The sequence below is a fragment of the Sander vitreus genome, chromosome 17 (assembly GCF_031162955.1).
Source record: "Sander vitreus isolate 19-12246 chromosome 17, sanVit1, whole genome shotgun sequence".
In the NCBI taxonomy this organism is placed as follows: domain Eukaryota; kingdom Metazoa; phylum Chordata; class Actinopteri; order Perciformes; family Percidae; genus Sander; species Sander vitreus.
The window spans coordinates 14941903-14965095 of NC_135871.1; the positions used below are offsets into that span (position 1 = coordinate 14941903).

General features: G+C 38.4%; 1 protein-coding gene across 1 annotated transcript; it reads right to left on the bottom strand.

The window, feature by feature from the left end:
- Positions 1-849: 849 nt before the first annotated feature.
- LOC144532176 (leucine-rich repeat-containing protein 1-like) lies at positions 850-23155 on the bottom strand. The gene is made up of 14 exons (XM_078272779.1): positions 22569-23155; positions 15214-15331; positions 14451-14529; positions 12663-12752; positions 9781-9837; positions 9516-9579; positions 8592-8666; positions 7992-8136; positions 7661-7779; positions 6800-6883; positions 4721-4836; positions 4042-4214; positions 2803-2939; positions 850-2268 (listed from the first exon to the last, which is right to left on the bottom strand). Exons 1-14 carry the CDS (start codon positions 22725-22727, stop codon positions 2110-2112), a joined length of 1575 nt encoding a protein of 524 aa, XP_078128905.1. The 5' UTR covers positions 22728-23155; the 3' UTR covers positions 850-2109.
- Between the last annotated feature and the right edge of the window lie 38 nt (positions 23156-23193).

A 23193-nucleotide genomic window follows, 5' to 3' on the forward strand; every position in this document is an offset into this window, starting at 1 on the left:
AGGAAATGAGTAGTGACAGTGATGGATCAGTGGGGAATACATTTGATGAAACCACGTCCCTCATCTTGAAGTGTAAACTTGTGATGTATCAAGGCAGGACATAAAGTAGGATCAGCAGAATTTCTTTTGCCTAAATGTGTCTTCCAATACATCTTGAGAAGGAGGCATGGATGATGCCATGCTTGAGATGCATTGTAGTCTTACTGAAGAAGCCTCTATTTAAGAATAGTGAGAGGCCATCTAAAGCACCATTATTATTATTATTTTCTTAGTACTAACAGTTCGGCGCCTGAAACTGAACATCAGTAATACCAGTAACTTTTACTTTCTAGTGAATTATCAGTTTTTAAAATATGTTTTGACTTAATTGATAATTCACTGAAAAGTAGTTGTAATAGTATTATTTTAACACCAAAGATAAGTATGCCCATCTACAAATGGTTAATCAGACATGTACAATGAGATTCAAATAAAGGTGCACTTGAACATTAAAAAATATGCATTCATTCTCTGATATACTTAAAGCATGCCAGCGACAGTACAACACGCAGGACGCGCAGGGTGGACAAGTCAAACATGGCACATGCTGGCAGTGCATTACGGTAACATCGTGCACTACTGGACAGACAAAACAAGCAGTGGAGGGGTCAGGAAATGGAATATTTGGTTTGTTGCCTCAAAGAAAGCCAGTTTAAGTCAAAGCTTAATTTTATATTATATATATTATATTATTCTTGGATATGGATAATAAGAAAAACAACACCAAATGAATCTTGTTTTTAAATCTGATGATTAAGTCTTCCGTTATCTTCTCTGAAATCAATAGGATTTAAAGGAATAAGAAACATGTTTAGTGTTGCACTCGTTTTATTGATCAGTGGTTAAAAAGTCATCCAAACCTCAAGGCACAGTGCCCATTTGAGATCAGTTTTGTGCAGTTTGATCAGAAAATAATTAAAAACATAAAAACCAACACTTGAACCAATTTCTCTTGTCCACTTTTTGCAATATATTTAAAACCAATTTAATACAAATTAGGATGTACCATCTAAAAGAATTTGAGAAACGCCGAGAAGTGCATTAAAGTGGAACTTCTTACAACTGCATTTTTAAAAGGATGCCATCCTTGTGGTACAAACCTCTCCCCAAACCTCTGATGATTATTCTATACAGTACTCTGTTAAAAGGGAAAGAAACCTTTTTTTTTTTTTTAACTGTTTTTGACATCTACTTGAAAAACATTGCAAAGCAGTGAAGCACAGCACATATAAATAAGACAGGATTGTTACTTCTGCATAATTAGATTGCAGATGAGTAATTAAAGATTGATGTGCAGTACATAGATCCAAACTTAATTAATCAAATCTATTTAATCCAAAAATAGGTCTAGATGTTTTACAGACAAAAAAAGGATTGAAGGCCATCCACTCACCCAATGACAAGTATATGGATTGAGAAAGACATCAGTGACTGTTTTGTTAATTTCTTCGATTTAAAAAAAGAAAAATGTACCAAGTTTGCAAAAGAAGAAAAGTAAAAAAAGAAAAAGAAATGTGCTATACATTTTTATTTACATCTGAGCTGCCAAAAAGTATAAAAGTATCAATATTCACAAGAGACTGTACAATAATCCTTAAATCACTAGGTCCAAAAACTCCTGCTTTTATGTTTGCCCAAAATGTAAAAAGTATCCACCCAGTGTTTTAAAATAGATATAGAACAAATATACATTTATGAAGGTTTGACCATATTATAAAAGACTTATAATAGTGCAACTACCTAATGTATGTTTTTAAAAAGAGGCATTTAAAAAAGTAACAAATCTTTAAATATCTTTTGTTTGTTTTTTTAAAAAAGGAGCATCTCTGTGCAGATTATTGCTGTGGACATTAATTAAAAAGAGGAAGGCACAAAGGCCCTGGTAGACTGAGTCAAACACGTTTTACACAGGACTGGAGATGGAGTAAAGTTACAGGCGTCCAAGGGGTTTAATCAGGAGGGGAAGGCCACACCAGGGTTCGTAGGTAAAATAAAAAAAAGGGGGTCTGCAGGGTTGTGCAGGACGACACAGCGAGACACAGGAGGTAAAAAACATTTCTGAGGTAAAGGTCACACAGACGTGGTCACTCTGTCTGCAGCGTTATTGACCTCGTTTTTGTTGGAGTCCAGGCCTTTGGCAGCGTTCAGGTCGTTGCGGATGTTCTCGGCGGTTTTCTTCATCGTCTTTAGCTCGCCGGGGTGAGGCGTGGCCCGTCGAAGTAGTGTTCCCTGTGCGAAGGAAAAGAGATTCAATTATTGGCGCATTTTATAGATCTGTAGCAAAAAAGAGTAATTGTTTACAGTACATCTGTTGTAAGTGGTGAGCATAGGACAGGATGGTTTAAGGCTACCTCATAACTGAGCACCATTGCAAAATGCAAATGTCTAGCATTTTCCTTGCAAGTAGAGAAATGTAACAGAGAAATGTTAACTCAAATAAGCTTGTTTGCAACAAGTTGACACAATTTGGATGTTGATCTAATTACAGTTAAATTGTGGAGGAAAACACATGTTTTTAGCCATGCTGGTGGCAAGGTTCTTCGACGGTCCACCACTGTTGTACAGACTGAAATATCTCAAAAATTATAATATGCATTTTGAACACATTTATGGTCTCCAGAGGATTAGGCCCCTGACTTTTGGTGATCCTCTGACATTTCCTCTACTACCAACAGTGGCTTAAAATCAGAGTGAAATATCACCAATATCACCAACTTCTGGATGGGTGGCTGTGAAATTTGCCCTCGAGCTTGCTAGTCTCACCTTGTCGTCATCCTCCTCCTCATCATCCAGAAAGTGAATGACACTGATCCTGTTCATGGCTTTGTTGTCCCATGTGTCATCTGCCATGTCATTCACCAGGCTCTCCAGTGCTCCACAGCGGGCAAGATTATCAGAGCCTGTGGTTGTTTTTAAAAGAGACAACACTTTGTGTTACTGGAATCCATGCTCACGTCAAAATGCTCAGATATAATTACAGTGCGCGCTGAAGTGAATACTTCAGCAGATTAAAATCAATATGGCTATTGCAATTATGATTGCTTCTCCACAATCTGCCAACTCAAGAAATGAAAGCTGTCACATAACCCAGCACTCATAAGAGAAAGCATGAAACTGCCAGATCACAGTTTCAAATCCCAGCTTAGTCACAGGCTTACAGCAACACAATCTTCCCTGCCCCCAACCTTAGCTTCAGCCTCACCCGCCTGACCTCCGCCAGTCTTACATCTGCATCACTCCCACAAGAGAGAGAGATGGCACGTCACAAAAAATGAATGAATACATTTTTGAGGGAGAAACAAACATCTTTTTTTAATAGTAAAATACAGTGACAAGCAAACAACAAAGACGTTGCAGTTAATTCCCGATAGATTTAGGTGCAAGGCTGTGGATGACAGCGAAGAAAAGAAATTACAATAAACTGTTGTATCAGGCAGAGATGGAGCCGGCCCTCAGCTGCATCTCTATACCCAGTGGGCGAGCTTTTAATGGCAACAGGCCAGCTGCTGCTAAGCCTCTTTAGCGGTCCAATCCACCACATTTCTGAAAAACATAACCAAGGAGGGCCTCAAGGGACAGAAGAGGCCCTGATGTGTTATAGGCTGTGATCCCTTACAGGACCACATAATCGACAGATACTTCAGGGGAGGATCAGAGGGCGCAAAACCCACTGTGCTTCATCATGTGATAATGTCAAAACTGCGGGACGCTAAATACTCAGAGACGATGCAAGAACTGATGAGGAATATTACTCAATTGTCACAGTGTTGGCACCAAGTCATCTCACTCTGGAAGAAGCCCGACACTTAAGGAGCACTGATCTATAAACAGATAGTACACATGCAAATAAACACTGTTCATGACCACATATGCTGTCATTTTAGTCCGGTATGAGAGAAAAAGTCTAGATACAGTCTACGCTTCTGATAATTCAAATGATTCATGAAGATTATTCAAACATCTGAGGATTATTTCATGCTTCCGCTTGATTAAAAACATTACCTTTATTGTCTGGTTCACATGGCTGTTGTGGCAGCAGCACGCAAGTGAGCACCTTCTCGCCTGAGTCAGGATCATCCTCAGTCTGAAAGGTGATGAGAGGCTGCGACTGGTTTTCTGACAACCATAAGGCCTTCAGTCGTAGCGTGGTCAGTGACATCGGTAAGTGGGTGAGCCTGAAAACAAACAGGATGTAAATCACTGACTTGCTCATATCACGTAGGATATAAGAAACCACAAGGTACCTGCAGGTTTGCAGCTGTTTAGACAATGTGGAGGAGGAAAAAAACCACTCCCCCGTCACAGAGGTGAACATGTTTGTGTGTGACTAAAGCAGCAGACATCGCTGCAGTTTTATCTGAAGACAAAGCATGGACCAAAACAGGCAGAGAAGAGAAGCCAAAACAACCTCTGACTGACGGTGAGTAATATGGCCAAAAACATCAAGATAATCTTTAGGCATCAGAAAGTATTATCAAGTATTAATCAAGTTTGATAAATAAAAATCATGTTTCAGTATTTGGTTTACTATTCAATCACAAAGTATTCAAATCCCTTGATCACTTTGTTTGTTTGTCTTGTGTTGGACCCCAGGATGAATAGTCTTCACTACGGTGATGGCTAATGGGGATCCTTAATAAACTTGAAAAATAAGAAGATATGAATGTGTTGTTGAACGTACCTATTTCCAGAGACGTCTAGCACGTGCAGTTCTGTGGCTTGCGACAGCTCCGACGGTATCCTGGTCAGTCTGTTCTCTCGTACACAGAAGACATTCAGACCACTGCAGCCCCCGATCTAAGTAACAGAGGAGACAATTAGGCTGCACGTCAGTCAGTGTACACATGTCCAGGGAAGCAAAAACATAGTACACAGTATAGGCAGACACATAAAGGTTTCAATTGTATTCATTTTTTCCTAGTAAAAAAAGCTATGTAAATGCAAGTGTGTATAAATGTTTTTAACAAAGCCAGGACAAAAGAAACCAGAGTAAATCTGCCAGCATGTGTGCACTAAATGGCAGAGCAGTTAAATGTCAATGGGATGTGGCAGAGGGACCTAAAATTAGGAACAATTAGGCCTAGCAGCCAGACAAAGCAGAGACTTGATGGGCCAGCGGCTAGACTGCAGTTGTAATCCATTAATGTGCTCCGATACAGACCTGAGCCGGATACAAGTATTGTTACAGAGATTCATCATTTTAAAAGGAGCAGGTTAAGCTCATCATCTGCACAGGTTAATATGATAGGTGCTTATTGCATTCATAGTCATCAGCGCAAGGAACAAACAAATTACTAAAACAAATCAAACACATAAGTGTGCTTCCATGTACGCGCGGACAAAATTCAGCCAGGAAAAAGTGATCACCAATCAATAGAATCCATAAAACTGGGCCAATGGTCAAGTAAATCAGAAAAGCACAAATCAATACTTGGGCCATGGTTACACTGTGGTTGTTAAGAGATGTCATGCAATGGTGATTTGAGAAAACAATGACGCCATCGATTCATTATCTAGGCCAACTGTTATTTTTCTCCAAACACTGCAGTCTTTGCATTATTAAGACACAGGGGCATTGTACAATGGCTGAAGAGGAAGCCTTTCAGATGAAGCTTTAAGCCAGACGGACCTTCACTTAAACAGACAAGGGGTTAGAAAAGAATGTCACATACAAACACAATGGAGACACTCAGACAGAGCTGAACTAACCAGAGGACTGAGCAGTAAACGTGAAATGAGAGAGCTCAACAAGTAAGAGCATTGTTGATCCACGCGTGAATGAACTTTAGACAGTTTGAGCCAATGAAAATCTCAATAGGTGCAATAAAGAATTACATAACAACAAATGCAGTCTAACTTAACAGCATTGCATCACTGTACTCAAAACAGAGAAAATCACAGGTTTGTAATAATTAGAATGTTATATTGCAGGTCACAGCAGTTTCAGACCATTAATTGAGATGTACAGTTGAAATCTAAACTGCGCCACCTATCTACCTCAAAGTAACAGCAGCCATGGTTTAGACCTGAATATGTAGAGTGTGTCCATGTGTACCATCTACAGGCAAACCGTCTGCAATTTTGACACTTGCGCGTACTTGCGCTACCTTATAGCTTTTATTTTTTAAGTACTTCTGTTTAATCTATGGATATGTATACATGTGTATATACATTTTATATTTTTTGTGCCCGAGGACCCCCTGGAAAACGAGATGGTGCGTCTCAAGCAGGCCCCCAGGAAGTGCACCAGGCTTTAAAGCAAATTGAACATAGTGGGCAAATAGTGGAATTGCAACTCCCGGCCCATCACGTAATGCCATCTGATCCAAAAAGACTTTTTCCCATAGACTTACATGGCGAAAGAGAAGTCTTTATATCAGTGTCACAACCCCCGCAAAATGACTCATTTCACTATCAGAATTTGATCCAATTCGGTCCAATAATATTTGGAAAGTCTAGAAGAGCTGCACGATTATACCATGTAATCACCATTCAAGTTAGTGGAGCGCCAAACCGGAAGTAGCCAGCTCGGCCGGCAGAGGTCTCTAGTGCGGCGCACAGTGCGGAAGCTGTGCCAATCAGCCGGGTCATTTTTGGCTCCATGAAGGCTTCAGGTGCCACTGAGCAACTCTCATAGGAATGAACGGGGCTCCGCCTCAGACACTGTATGCAGTTCTTATTATACACCCATGGTCTCAAGGGGTTTATCCTCAAACTAGATTAGAAATAAATGATGTTGGTTCATATGTGAAAAGCTTACCTCCTTAGGTAGTGACGTTAGCTGGTTTCTGTCACAGTTGAAGTTGGAAAGTTGCTTTAATTTCCCAACACTCCTAGGCAAACTCTGTAATAAATTAATCAAAACAATTAGAACATAAGGAGTTTTTAAATACACTGGAAGCTTAATAACCACACAAGAGTATTTCCTTATCTCATTTGTCTCTTTGCATTCTTCAGAACAACTTATTAAACTGTTGTTTGATCAATTTGTCAATTTATCCAAAGGACAACATAGACAACAAAATCATCATGTGTCACCAATACAGTGACAAAGAGAGAGAGAGATATGTTGCTCACACAGTCCATTCATTTATTACACAGAAAACAGAAAAACAGATGCATTGTTAGGAGCAGCCATGTATGCATCCCCTGAATGAGGCTTTCAATCTCTGTTCCACTCTGTGAGAACAACTCAATGTATTCCTGTCACATTCCAGATGTCAGTGTTTAAATATGAGGCTGTGCTAATGTTTTAAATAAGTTCAAAAACATAGCACAGCATAAAAGGCAGGTTATTTTATGCTTTTTGGGCTATTGAATGTTAGGGCTAACTAAATAGTGCATTTTTCACCACAGGTGTGGTGTTGATGCAGTTTGGTAAAAAGGCACAAACAAACACATCTACACTATATATAACAAGCTGATGTCATCTGTAAAGAGGAAGGATTCTTTATCTTCCTAATTATACCAAAACCATTATGCAATGTGCTTCTGCTTTCATTGACTCTGGTTATGCAATATCTACATAGAAACAGCTAATGAAAATGAACTATATAGGTACTAATCCCATTGTTTTCTTTCAATTTTAAAAGACTGGACAGTAATACAGTTGCAAACACACCTGTAGCTGGTTCTCTGTCAGCACAAGTTCAGTGAGGCTTTCACAGTTACCAATGCTCTCTGGAAGATAAGTTAGCCTATTCTGATCAGCTTTCAATATAGAAAGTTTTCTTAGTTTTCCTGCGGAGAAAGAAACAAAAAAGAAATTATATATATATCAATTAAAATAAACCTTGTTCAGACATTGATTAGCAGACTGATGAAGCAGTTACTGTGATACTGTGGAAAATGTATGCTGCTATCTTGTAAAAGTATGTGAAAACATACCAGAAACAAGCTCCCAAGAGTTATAATCATGCTAATAAAAGAGCTTGGAGGATTTACACGCTCACCAGTGCTTTCTGGTAGAGCATCAATGAGGTTCTGAGACACCAGCAGGTCAGTGAGTGACACCAGGCCACCTAACTCCTCTGGAAGTCGCTCCATCTTGTTTTCGGATACATCCAGACATAACAGGCTTTTCATACTGCCCATCTCCTAAAGTTCAGAGCAGAGACTTGTTGTAAGTAAAGTTACAATAACAGGGCAGAAAATACAAGCTAGGAAAGCAGAGTAGAATCAATGTTGTTTATGCATTTAATCTCAGGACTTGGGCCACGACATGGGACATATGTGACCACTCTGATAATGTGAACATGTCTTTATACAGTACAATTGAAATTAATCACTGCACCACATTTATATTCAGAGGACACATTTGTGCATTTCAGGTTTTGGCCAACATGACTCAAAGACAAGATTTGTCTTATCTTGGGGTTAATAAGAGGACTGTTCTTGCTCAAAATTGTATTTTCTGATTCTATTTGAAGACTTATTAAGGTGTGTCGCTCAAAGCCCTATATGTTTTGTTGCACACAGCAATTGAAATAACTATATGAAATGGTGGTACAATAACATATTCTAGAATACAAGAAACAGATTGATAAGCTTACTGAGGGGATTTCGGCCAACTGGTTTCCATCAAGCCACAAGTCCTTTAAGCTGACAAGACAGCCTATTGACTCTGGCTATGTGGGAGGAAAACATGTAGGGATGGAAAGAGTAAGAGAGAAAGAGAAAGTGACAACAAAGCAGAAAAATACAATGTAAGTGACTTGATTCTGATGACGGACTTAGTTTTCCTTTCATTCAAATTACAAACACAGTGCCACACAGCAAGATGCAGTCCACTGGAAGCATAAGCACTAAAAGTCAATAGTTTAATGAAAATAAGGTTCCACAATGCTCCCATATACTTTGTTTCCCCTAAGAATTGGAGGCTGCACTGCTTTCTTCAAGAGGGCATTTTAGCATGGCTACTATAAATTTGTCAAAGTCAATTCAAAGATTACAATTAAAATGTACTATGGTATATGAAATGCATATGGCATGTATTAGGCATGTGTACATATTTATCATTTCTTTACTATATTTATTAAGTGTCAACAGTAAAACAGTAGTTTTAAGTTTTAGAACTGTACCAAATATCAATTATCAAAACTGAGAGCAGAAAAAATATCAGATAACATCCAACAATGTACATAATCGAGTTAAATGCACACATGATATATAAAATAAAACACATAAAGAGCCATTTCTTGACAGCCTGACTTTGCTTCTTTTGTCAGTAAATCATTCAACATCAGAGTCCGACTGCTCGCGTAAGATTACAACTTAAAACCAAAGCTCAAAGCAGACGGCCATCCTCTTTTCTGGGTGATAAGAGGTGAAAGCTGTTCTCGAGGGATGCTAATCTACTTGAGCGTGACAAGAAGAAGAAAATAGGAGAAAACAAAGTTTCTTTCTGCTCATTTTGTGAGCCATGTGGCATTCTTCTGAGTAAACATTTCCCCCTAGCCTACAGATAAAACACTTACCAAACTGTATAGTTCATTATTTCCTAGGTCGAGCTCTTCAAGTCTATGAAGCATAGATAGTGACCTGTGGATGACACGTGCAAAGGAGGTTCAAATGAAAATACAGTCAAAATTAAAATGCAGACTTGCTTCATGTAATATAACTTTTTAACCTCTGTTAACAAGGTAACGTCGCTCCTTGACATGTACCATTGAAGAAAACACAGACTCTCTTACAACAATATATATCCACATATGTGGACAGTGCAGTTGGTTGAATACTTACTCTGGTAGGAATGTCAGCAGATTTTCCCTGAGTTCTAGTGATACCAAATTGGAAAGGCTGCAATGACAATGGCAAACAGATGATTATACGTTTCTGAAAATGCCTCGAACTGTAGTTTCTATACAACTTCTACTCGTATCTCCACAACACAGATCATTATTATACATGATGCTCTGAGTATTTCTAAAACAAGGAGGTAAAAATGGTTGTAAAATCTGTCCTTGCAATCAGATATCTGAGAACAGGAAGTATTTTGGAGGCATGTCAGTCTTATCAGGGCCATGAAATTGCGGTAGCATAAACAACTACTGCATACTTTAAATGAAGAGTAAAATGTCTCCATGGCTGTCATAAAGCAAAGTACAGGGTTACTTGCATTGCTGCTTATGTACGCCTCAGTACTGTACATGTACCCAATTACTGGAGGATTTTATGACAACAGGCAACTAGTACAGTACAAAGTCCGTCTTGTTGATCAGACTAAATTATTCAGCCTTGCGTGGTATTAGAGACGGACCGAGGAGTCAACAAAAAGCCTTTCCGTTCATAATGTAAGCAAATAAATGTTTGACTGAGTTAAAGGGATTAACATAATCTAGTAGGTATGTGAAATACAATGGCTACTTTTCCTTCATCTTGTGTTTTTCATTCACCACAGCAGTCCGCTGCGCTGTCAGAAAACATTCCCATCACAGGAGATAAACCCCTGATGTCATTTAACCCCTTGAACGTTAATCATATCCACTTCTAAAAACCCACACTATGTTCTTCATTACCTTCTTCCCTTGACAGAGAGCAAGCCTTATGTAAGATAGATATGGGACATATGTTGGGCACATACCAGGAGGAAAAGGGTGTTAGGAGATCTCTTGAACTCTGTATTGTATATGTCATAAAAGGTAACCCTAAGAGACTGTGTGCAAAATAAGTAGTAAACAGATTCATATCACTGTTCAGTTTGTTGTTGTTACCATGGTAAAATGATATGATAAATAGAAGGAAGGAAGGCATTGAAATACATTCTGTCGATCAAAAACACTGTGTTGCTAGTTAGCAAATGGTTTGCAAGAAGACCACAAATCAGAAGTATTATTTAGGACATTTCCAACATTTCAGTTTAAAACAAGCACACATTTTAATTTTCGTTGACTTTAGTTTTGTTTTTAGGTTTGGTTTAACATTTTGCAGAATTTGTTTCAACCACAGAAATATCTAGAACCTGAAGAACACACAGCACAGCCACAATTGTTTTAGCACACTTTTAGCCCACGTAACTATAATCCATTACAGTATGGATCTTCATCAGAAAATCCATCTGGTGTTTTGTGTCTTGCATGAAATCTAATTTAGGTCTATCCTTAGGCTTAACACTGAACATCAGATTAACATTAAGGCTAAAAAGCCCATCGATAAGTAGCGTAGTCTTATTTCAAAGACTACAATCCTGACTTATGATCACTAAAAAGGAGCAAAAAGAATCCTTTCTTGAATCCGAGTCTGGCTCTCCTCCGCCTGCCATGCATCATCCCTTAGAGGTTAAGCAGTAATTCTTAATTTATGACACCACGGCAAGCCAAGACACATCTCGGTTTAGTTTAGCTCCAACTGTTTCAGCAGTTATCTAATGGTTAAAATATGCCATCCAGAGCACTGCCAATAATTATTTAAAAAATACTACTGGAAAACATCAGCACAAGCTTTACTGTAGTTATCAACATCAGAAAAATAATTTCATTTTTGTCCCTTTAATTCAGTTTCCCTTGAACTCCAAACTTCTACTAAAAATGTCCCTTGTGGCAATTTGACCTAAAAGCACATAGTTCTGTTATTAAATCCAATTATAACTGAACTCAAACAAGAAGGAAGACCTCATAACAATAAGAATGTTGTCCAGAAATGTTTTTTTACTGGAGCAGATTATATGCCATTTCACAACAAGCCTTTTGCCTTTCATGAACAGAGACAACGCAGCCAAGGAGTGGACACTGACTGATGTGTCCGTGACGAGTAATGTGGTTGGTATGTTTTTCTCCCACACAGCCATACTTTAGAAGAAATTATTTCGATAGGGGGAAAGGGAGACAGTGCCAGGACTTTGAAAATGTTGTCGCTCATGCTTAGTTGTTTGGTTGAGCAAATATGTAAGGTGGCCGACAGGGGCAAACCAACTGCAACTTTATGAAACACATGCAAATAGACAAAACAAAAGCAAATTAAGAAAACATCTTCATTAATTTGACGACACGTGCAGCATTTAGCAAATCTCTCTCTCTCTCTCTCTCTCTCTCTCTCTCTCTCTCTCTCTCTCTCTCTCTCTCTCTCTCTCTCTCTCTCTCTCTCACACACACACACACACACACACACACACACTTAGCACTCCCCCCAGAGGCCTGGATTGTGCTTTTCTTTTTGCATTGTTTCTATATTTGCAGCGTGTTTTTGTATTTGGTTGTGTTGTGTGTATATGCAGCGTGTTTGCTAAATGCTGCACGTGTTGTCAAATTAATGAAGATGTTTTCTTAATTTGCTTGTGTTTTGTCTATTTGCGTGCGTTTAATTAAGTTGCAGTGCGTTTGCCCCTGTCGGCCACCGTAAATGTGTGCTTTTAAAACAACTGAAATTGGTGTATTGAAGTTAATAATGTAGAGGTGAAATGAATGGTTATCCTAGCAAGACCACAAATGCTAAAGCAAAGCGTGATTTAGGAAAATGCAGTTAGAGACAGGTGGAAAGTTACATGACAAAAAGTCCCTTGACATCATTACATACATCATTATATGCAGCTCAGGCTGCTATGAAACTGTGAGGAAATGTTTTACAGACAAAGGCAAGATACACTTAATATGTCAGAGCAAATATGATGAAACAATGCATTTACTTACTTCCCAATGTTATCTGGAAGAACTTGCAATGAAATATCATTGATGGAAAGGCATGTAAGATTCCGTAGCTCTGGAAAACTTTCTGGTAACCTGAAAAAATAAAAGGCCACAAGGTAAGATTCCGGTGGAAAAGGAATGCACAGAGAATTATTTAATAAAAAAGTATTTTTGACATTAACTTGAGGATGAAAATTAGCATTTTACGGCTAGCAAGAGAAGAGGATTCTAATTGGATGCCCATGTTGCTTTGTTTCTACGGAGACTGTACTGTACTGCACTTGTTGCTTGTCATCTTTGCCGTGTGCCCTGCCCTTTTCTATGCTTTACATAAAATCTAATGTTTTAACTTGTATATGATCAAAAAGGAACAAATCGGGTCAAAATATTCCTGTTAGGCTGTGATTACACTGTACAATTTGTTAAATGCTCCTGAACATGTTATTAGTAATTGTTTAGTGCTACACAATCCATTATAATAGCAGTGTGTAGAACAAGGCAATAAAAGTCACCGTGCTCAGGTCTCCTGAAAAAAGGATACTAAGTGCCCATATTTTCATTTTCTAAATGGACTCATTATCTGCTTGATCGAGACAACTGGTATACTTTTTTGTCAGGTTTTTGGGGTTGGCCAGATGGGACTTCTTTAATGCTAGTTGTGGTCACACTTTGATCAATAGCAGCAATAACAAAATAGTGCTTCTCCATTTTTGGTGGTAGCTGTAAGTAATTGTCTTTGAGCATCCTACATAAATGTGAACTAGTGAGACAAAAAAAAAGGCAACTTCTGCTCTGGTATTACTCTTGTCCTGTACCAATGTTTTTGTCCTCATGTGCCGTAACTGTATTGTTGTTTTAGCTGTCTGTATCTGTCTAGTCCATGCAGACGTCCTGTACAAATGTTTCTGTCCTTACGTACTGTAAGTTGTGTTCAATGTTTTATGTTTCTGCAGAACAGGAACCTGCTGGAAACCAGTTTTTAAACTTTCAAGTGAGAAATGTAAGACTATTGTATGTGGAAAGCTAATCAGAAGAGGTGTGTTTTGATAAGTGTTTTGAATGTGTCCAGGTCAGTACAGTCACGGATGTATGTATGTATTGTATATTTTATTAAGCAAGCTATCATACATTTTTGCACAACTAAAATTTAAAATGGACCCTGCCATCAATCCCCAAAAGACAGGTCCTTTAATAACAGAGCCAATACAGACAATTAAATCATATTTATTCATATTTTCTGATGCTGTCAAAACAACATCATGACTATATTTTCAATTATGATAAGTTAAAACACACAAAAGGCTTTTTTTTTATTTTAATTTAAAAGTATTGAACACCAAAGCCTTTGTAATACTATTCATTGTTCCCCCCTAAACTATATACTGCAAAGCAATGAGGCTTTGTCCCTGCTGAGGTGCAAATTAGATTCAGTCTCACCCACACAATAAAATGCACAATCTGCAATCTGTCAAGGAGTGTGTGTGAATGTCCATAACAGCAGTGGATCTTAAAACACACACAGTGCAGACAGTGGAAATAAAATGTCCTCTCCACAAGAAAAATGCATCGTTTTATTATTTGTTAAAGATGTACTCTCTGCTTTTGCTATCCCAAAATCTCTTTATCTGGATAAATGGGCCTGTTCATTGGGGGGGAAGATTAAGTATCAAAATCAATGAAATGTAAGGTTTTAGCAATGTTACAAACCCAGACAGTTGACTATTTTAGAAGAGACCAACATTAAGTAAGTATTAAATAGGACTGATGTGTAATCATAATCTGGAGGAATACCTTGTTAATGGATTTCCACTGAAATCTGCCACTTGGAGGGCTTTGCAGTATGAAATGCTGTCTGGAATTTCCATAATGTCTGAATAAGAGAAAAGGCACTGGTTACAACATTCCTTATTAAAAAAATAAATATATGATACAGCAGTAGTTAAATAACACATGCCAAGATAATATATTAAAGAATTGAAGTGCAAGCGATAAACAACAAAAAATGGTATTCAGAGGTGAATCTAATGTAGAATAAACCTGTTTTATTATTCAATAGTTATGTTACCCGTGTCTAACTCTTAAATAAACTGCATTCAATTTTGATCACACAAAAAACATGTACCATTGTTCAAACCACTTCCACTTAATTAGAACTCAACACAAACAGCACTGTGTGTTAAATGTCTGTTTTGGCTTTCTTTTAACTTCTGATGGTTTCGCTCTACAGCCACAACTGCGAGCAGCCTGCTCTGTTGCAAGAGAAACCTCACCAGTGTATCTAAAGGAATATGTTTGGGTCTATACAAAATGACTTGGGAGATTCGGGCTTAATGCAAGCCATGCTTTATTTGTATGCATGTTTGTTGCATCAGTTTCACTAATGAGGAGTACATCTGTCAATGTGATTCATTTGCTGACATTAGCGCTGTCTTGCTTAATTGTAAACATATTCTCGCAGAAAACCACACAGAAAGAGTTATGAAATGTAACATGTGCTATAATATTCTCGTTTACTTTTGTGCTGCTTTGGCATTTCAGTGTTTGCCCTTCTTACCATTTCGAGAGACATCCAGTTCTACCAGCTGCATGAAGTTGGCGATTTCTGGTGGAAGTCTCTGGATCTCGTTGTCACTCAGGCCAAGTTTTCTTAGTTTCACCAGCTGGAAAAATGGCTAAAAGGTGAAAAAAAATGCATATTTAGGAAAAGGTTTTAAATGTTATCACATTTTAGGAATGCTCTTTGACAGTTGCAATATTGAAATATTATCAATGTATAACATTATACCCTCTATATTATGATAACTGCATGGCTGCTCTTAACAGCTATAACTGTATGCTTTTTCACAAATGATATTTTGACATGAATGGATATTTTGAAGAGAGGGGGTTTAATAGCAAACACGTCAAGTGGTCCTATTGATAAAACACCTCCACTTTCAATGATAAGCCATTTTTAAAGAATTAAAATTAGTGTCCTCATTGGAGATATTTAAATATTCAACAAGCTTTACCATGGATGTCTTACAGCAGGTTTTTACTTTTTGTCTCCCAAAGTCTGTGTCTCCTACAGACCCCCCCTCTCCTCTCTACTCTGCTTTTTTGACACTATCAGACTGAATGTCGGGCCTTAGATAGTCAGATACAACCCATCAAATTGTTTGGAGAGGGCATGGTCACAGGTTACAGGTTGCAACTCAGAAGTACAGAGATCCGTCTCTATTGTCAACTTATAGAAAAGAATTATCCAGTTGGCACACTTATTGATATGCAAAAGAAATTATCACAAGCACATACTTGACGCCCAGAACAAGAGCAGGCAGAACCTTGCCTGTGTGGTGGTAAAGCAGGTAGCTAACAATACTGCTTCAGGTTACCTGAATGTTTTGGCAGGAACAGAAAACCAGACTCATGAATTTCCCCTCTGGCCTTTGTTTTTTCCCTGCTATTGCTAGTTACAAGGAAGCTGGCCATGAGAGCTCATCCATGAATGCAGTAACTAAATACTTACATTTATCATTCAATCAATCACTAAAGTTGACTGTTGAATATGATCCGTACTTTTGTACCCTGTATGTCCAGTATTAAGGCTGAACTATTTGGGGGAGAAAACTAATTGCGATTTTCCTGCCAGATATTAATTATATTATATATATATATAAAGTGATACAAAAATAAATTAAAGATCCACTGAAAATAGGACAATTCTGTGATATGTAACATTCTCTCAGCAGTTATCTTATGAAAAAACATTAAATATAATAATGAAAAGAGAAATAAAAAAATGTTAAATCAAAGATTACACCAAATATTCAACTAAATATTTCACATTTGATTAATCGCGGTCTTCACGATTGGCTAATCGAATTCTTTCAAACCGCGATTTCGATTTGTTAAAGATTCATCATTCAGCCCAAATACATATTTTTGCCTAAATGTGGCTTATTAAACAACTTTGTTCTTCATTCTTGTGCACAAGCCTATTGCACTTGTTGCACAAGGAATGCAGCAGCGTAACACAATGGCTGTGTATTCCAAGCAGACAAGTTGATTAAGTTGCAGGTTTCTACCTTTCTATAACTTTGATAGACTCTTTTATGCTGTAAAAATGTGTCACTGTTTGAATCTATTGTAACCAACATGAATTGAAGCTGCGACAGCTTTTTACAACCACCTGTTTACCACTCAAAGTGTTTTAGGTAGCGTATGGCTGCAAAACTGGTAGGGGAACACTTTTTAGGCTTTAGGAAAATGTATCTTTATTTTAAAGACAATAGTAGACCAGTGTTCCCCTTTGGTTCCCCATTATATTAGCTTACTGTCATGGAGGTGTATGCTCAGGTTAATGTAATGCGTTTTGTAAAACTTTACTGAAGCTGTTATAAAAGGTTTAAAAATAAAAAATAGCCTCACTTTTTCTACCAGCCTTAATGACTTCTGATTAATTCTTAATGAGTGTGCCACTTCCAAACACTACCGCCCTCAAAGTACAGAAGCCAGTGTTCTGTTTCTGGATGTTAAATGTGGGTAAGGACAAAAAAAATTGATAAAAGCTATAATCACCTGCAGCTCGGTGTGAATGCAATGTGTAAAATGCATTTGCATTTTTGAAAATAAGACAAATAGTGACCAGATAGGCTGGTCACTATTTGTAGACCATGTCCAGATACAGATCACATTTTAATAATGGGTGCACAATGAATAGGCGTCAAGAGCTCAAGAGTCCAAAAGTCAAACTCCACCCTATTACAAAATGCACGTCTTTCCAAGTTCTAAAGACAGTTCAAACATAATGACTGCTGTCTGAGCTTTGCATCCTAACCACCTAATTTCACTTTTACATTTCACTTACTCTCAAAACATATAGGGTGCAGTTGGACTTCCAATCTCACAGCTCAAGATTTGTCTCTTGGTGATATCATCAAGGGAATCTTGACTTGTACAAACTTGAACATTTCCAGAAAACTAACCTGAATTGTGGCAGATCAAGAAAATATTGAAAATTCAGTATTAAGGTTTATTATACCATTGTGTTTACTACTCTCAGACTTCCTACTTGAACTATGCCACTCCTTTTTGACACAGCAATCAGAGCCAGAAGCAAACACAGGTACTCCGAATCCTTCAAGGATTTAAAACTTTCAGCTCAAGACAAAACAAAGGCCGATTCATTCAAATGATAACAATAAAGACAATCAGAGGAGTAACTATAAAGAGCAATACATAATTGAGTCGGTATTACTCTAGTCGCATATTTGCTTTGTGAGTCTTGCATTAGCATACTGACAGAAAACCTGCTCTTCCCGGTGTCATTCAGCGCCACGCCCCAAACAATCACCCGTGTGTGACAGACAAAAACAAAAACAGGCTGAGTCAAGCATACATTAACCCGAGTCAATGTTTGAATCTTCAGTTTCACCTTCAGCACTGTTTGTTAGAAAACAAGCAGAAGACTGAAGGTGGTTTGTGGGAAGTGAGTGCATGAATTAACGCACTTCAAGATATCAACAAAAGCCCTTAATATATTCATACAACAAGTTTAGTAACAAAATTCTTACATAACCTAACCAAAACGTTAGAAAAATCATCATTAAAAAGCAGCATTTTTTTTGCCAGGCCCCAACTCTACAGCCATTTAGACTTAAGTAAAAGACATGACATGCTTAGTGGAGTCTAAGGTTACATGGTGATATGCATACAGTATTACATATCACAGCATAGGCCAGAGTTAAAACTGTCTAAACCACAGCCACGTGCAGAAACTCTACAACTGTGCTACCTTTTTGACAGCTTTTTTCTCTCAGAAGAGTTAGTAAGTCATTTCAACCACCAGCTTCCTGCTCTGGGATTCATAATACCACTTGATTTACCACTACAGCATGTCAAAGGCCCTGCAGTTTCCTGGCACAAAGTGGCTTCTTCTCTCTATCACTGTGTGTGTAATTTTTGAAAGGCCTCAATGGCCCCCAAAAAGCTGCTCAGGCCTGAACAAGATTGTTTTGTCCAACTAACCGAAGATTATTTTGCATTTTTGCAAAGTAATTGTCTGTGCGTTGACAAACTGATTAACTGACTACTTGTTTCAACTATAGCCTGAACACATGTTTGATGTTGGAACAAAAAGTTATCTGGTCATTTTATTGTTTTTCAGGCTAGTTTTCAGACTGTAAACTAACGATTACTTGTATTTATAATCTGCCCAATTAATCGTGTAGTCTTAACAAATGTCAGAAAATAGTGAAAGATTCCCAATACAATTTCCCACAGCCCTAGGCGATGTATTCAAATTGCTTGTTTTATGTGACCAACAGTCCAAACCCTAAATATATTCAGTTTACTATCATATATGACAAAGAAAAGCATCACATTCTAACATTGAGGAAGCTGCAACTAGAGAATGTTTGCTTGAGAAATGATTGAAACGATTAATTGATTTAAAAACTGTTGCTAAAATTTTCTCTCAATTGACTTATCGATTCATTGACTACTTGTGTCATTTCTAAATAACTCCATTATGCATTATAACCATGCAGATCTAAGAGAGATGAAGTTATTTCCTTTGACACAGCCACCAACACCTCTGTCTTACATTGTCACTGGAGCTGGGAACAGTGAAACTGGCATTTGTTTTTAAAACTGGACGAACAGGCAAGAGCATTTCCAGCAAGTCTTGCATTCCTTTTCTTCTTCTTCTTCTCCAGTCAGTTTCTTAGTTTGGCGGCTGTTTAGTAAGCTAACGACTGTTTACAAACCATAAGGATGGTATGCATCTTGAGGGCCAGTTGCTGAAGGGAAACTTTGAATAAATAAAGAGACAGAAATTACTGTTTGCTAATTTGGTCCACTGCCTCAGCACAAACATTACATAAAACAATCGAAGAAGAAAAAAGAAGGTGCCTAGAAGAAATAGGGCCTATGAATTAAACATGCCCATACAAACCTGTTCTACATGTCTCCATGACTTGGTCAGCAGATCTTTATGTAAAACCACTGAAACTAGCTCAAGTTTAACTTGCCTCATCTTGTTAATGATAAAACACACCTTTGCCGTTTCATCTCACTGTTAAGACGTGCACGTGTTTTGATCTGCCTGCTGGTTGAAATGATTGACTTGAAATATGTTACTATGTCTTTGTTACATCACTGTCATGACAAAATAAGTGGTCAGCATTCATTCAGCTACCTCTGAGGCAAATGTAATGGGGCCGCACAGCGAGTACTGAACTGGACTGATACAAAGGTTTATCCAGTTAGACATGTCTTGGGTTCACTCAGCAAGCATTGATGACATTAGTTACATGCCAAAGAGCACAATAAACAGTTTATCTTGCTGCCAGCCCTCTACCCTCTAAACATACTTAGAATTTTTCTGAACTGAGTATAGAGATGCCTATACTGTCACGCAGTTGTGTGTGTTGTCCCAATGTGAGTACACCTGCTAATCACACCCTTGCGGGCACAGACAACAAGTAGATGGTTTTCCCTGCCAGTGCCTAGTTTGTCAGGTGTACTGTCTGCCATGTGTGTCGGTTCATGGTTTTTTGGTCTGCACTTCAATTCAGGTCAATGATTTCATTAGAAAACACTAGTACATACAAATGCACAAGTGAGGCAACAACAAAACACATAATGCTGTCTTTGTTTTCAGTAAGAATACCTGTTTTACTGTGCTTTTCTCCAATGGACAATGTAAGCAGTGTGCCATGGGAGGTTGCTCACATTATCTGAGTTCCATCACATTTCTATGGACATGCCAGGCCGAAAAATATTATTTCAGTTCTCTTTTCTTTCCTTTATGGGTCCTGTAAAGTGTAGTCAAAATCAGTGTATTTTCTATTTAGATCAAAACCAAATAATCGACATAAACTACTTAAAAAGTTGAAGAGCTAACCAGTAGCTTTATTTATGGTTGAGGGATGTTTTCTTTGTGAACAAAAGAAATGACATGTCAAAGGCACAAAATACTGTAGTCCTTCAATCCAATCAGCTTTTCATCTGATCGGACCATGACTTCAGTTATACACACTTTTATTTAGGTCTAAAATACACTCTTCAGAGCGGAACTCAGAGCGCCTCCTACAATAAAACCGGTTTGGCTGAAAAAGTTAAAAGGAAAATGCTATAAAACAACAAAAGTCAGTCATTCCGTTTACTCACTGTAGCAGCTCTTGGCTATATATCAGAAGTCACAACAGGTTATTTTCTATTCCTTTATTTACTTATTTATTTATAAAAGGACAATGCACATTAGTTAACATTTCTGTAAATGTGCCAGTGTTAGCAAGCTGGCTAATTTTCAACTGCAGTACTTTGGCAAGAGGTTTTAAAAACCATTGAGGTGATGGTTAAAACATATCAGAAGACAACAAGACGCCATAAAGACAGCAATAAAAAAAAGCATTCTCAGTGCAGAAGAAGCCATGCAGAGCAACACAGCCAAGCAATACTGATTATAGCCATTTTTTGACACATGCAAAAATGCAGAGCAATAAGCACAGGACATAAATAAAATACAAAAATCACGATAGATAGAGCTTAAAAAAAATGTTAAAAGATGCATTTACAAGTTAGTAAAATGATGATATAAGTCAACAAACAAATAAGCCATGCAGCAGAGTTGAAAGACACGACTATATAAGATCATACCACATTGTTATAAAAGGTCAGCCTCTAGGGATCATCAGTTTCTAGCCCCGACATAGACAATTACATGAACCATTCGTGCCCATGGGGGAAAAAAACGGCAAATCCTTTAACTGGTATCCCACTTAATCCGTAGCGCTAGGGTCAAGTAAGAAGACCGGGCTTGTGTATCCCCACCTCACCAAGCCTATCAGTAATTCACACAGAGTAGCCCCCCCCTAGTCCTCCTACATGGTTTATATTAAAGAAAAATAGAGTGGCAGTGATGAGTACTTCAATCATCATATGATTCACAATGTGTGTGTGTGTGTGTGTGTGTGTGTGTGTGTGTGTGTGTGTGTGTGTCTAAAGTGTTAGCCTACAGTCATTTTTCTGGTTGTGACTGACTTTAAAGATGACCTAATGTACTATGAATATGGCTCTTCAGTGGATATATGGTGTTGAATCAATTATTTCACTAAATAGGATACAGAATCTTTTAGCTACTTCCGTCAGAATTAATTGCATTTTCCCCTTCATTAGCGGATGGCGTTTGCTTTTTTTGTTGTAAAAATTAATTCCAAGATCAATCATGAACCTTCAACCTTTACATTAATGAGTGAAACAACTGTCTTATTTTAAACTACCTTCTTGGAAATCATATCCACACTACTAATGATATTTCTCTTAATTCGTATCATTTAGCCTACCTCTACCATTGAACAAATATTACTCTAGATAGAGCACCATTACTCATACCTCTTTAGTATGTATCAGAATACAGTCATAAAGATTGCGACTTTGGATTGTATCACTGTTGAACTCCCTGAAAGAGTTAGACATGTAATGCTCTCTGCAAACAGCCATGGCTCTCTGTCATGCAGAAATCATCTCTGACCTCAGCCTGGGACCACCTGCCCAAACAGGTTTGACGTATCAGACACTATGTCTTGGCTTTGCAGTAAGCTGTGAATGCCTGATACGCCTGGGACTCAAATGAAATGTTTTATGATCAAAAGCCAGACTGTGGCATGTATGCGTTGAGTTAACCTGCGATGGGAGGTGTAGTTCAGAAATATCCACCGACACATGATGCCTGCCTTGCTGATCTTGTGTAATTATTGTCCCCGGCTCCCACCAGACTCTCACGGGATGCCTGATCAGCTCAGTTAGCAGCTCTGTCTCAGAATCACTTTAACTGGAGGGACGCATTTCGTGTTACCAAAAATAAGCTACCCTGCCTCTGAACCTGCCATTAAAATGAGTGAGCGGAAGTGGTTTTCTGCTTACCTTGGGCAAGTCTCTGAGTTGGTTGGCATCCAGCAACAGCTCCTCCAAACTCCGTCCGTAGCGATAAATCTCATCGGGCACATACAACAGGGAGCAGTGGCGTTTATCGATCATCTCAACATGACGGTTGCACCGCCACAGGGGTATACAGTGAAACATCACGGGGGAGGTGCGATAAACCAACAGTGGGGAGGACGGGGGATGCAACAGATTGCTACGGTGGGACAGTCCTGCACTAATATACCGTCAAACACAAGTGAAGCGAAACTCACAGGCAAGTAAAAACCGAAACTCCAACTGCAAGTAAATCGTGTAACCGAGCTAACGTTCGGCGACGAATATTGGAATTATTCTCCGTCGTTGTCTCACTTTGGTTAGTTTGTAGGCACCTGTTTTTTTTTTTCTCCGCTTGGTTCCTCGTCTCACATCGACCTCCGCCGCTTTTAAAGCCCCTCTTTTTAGCGTATAGAACACAGACTACATCTCCGTGTAGAAGGGGGTAACGTTAGCATTCTTGTTTTTTCGTCTCGTCCCGGAGTTAATTTCCTCTCCCGTTCAGTTTCTGACCCGGAACATTCACTCCCTCATTCCAATCCTACGTCATCGTTCCTGGCTGCTCCTCCCT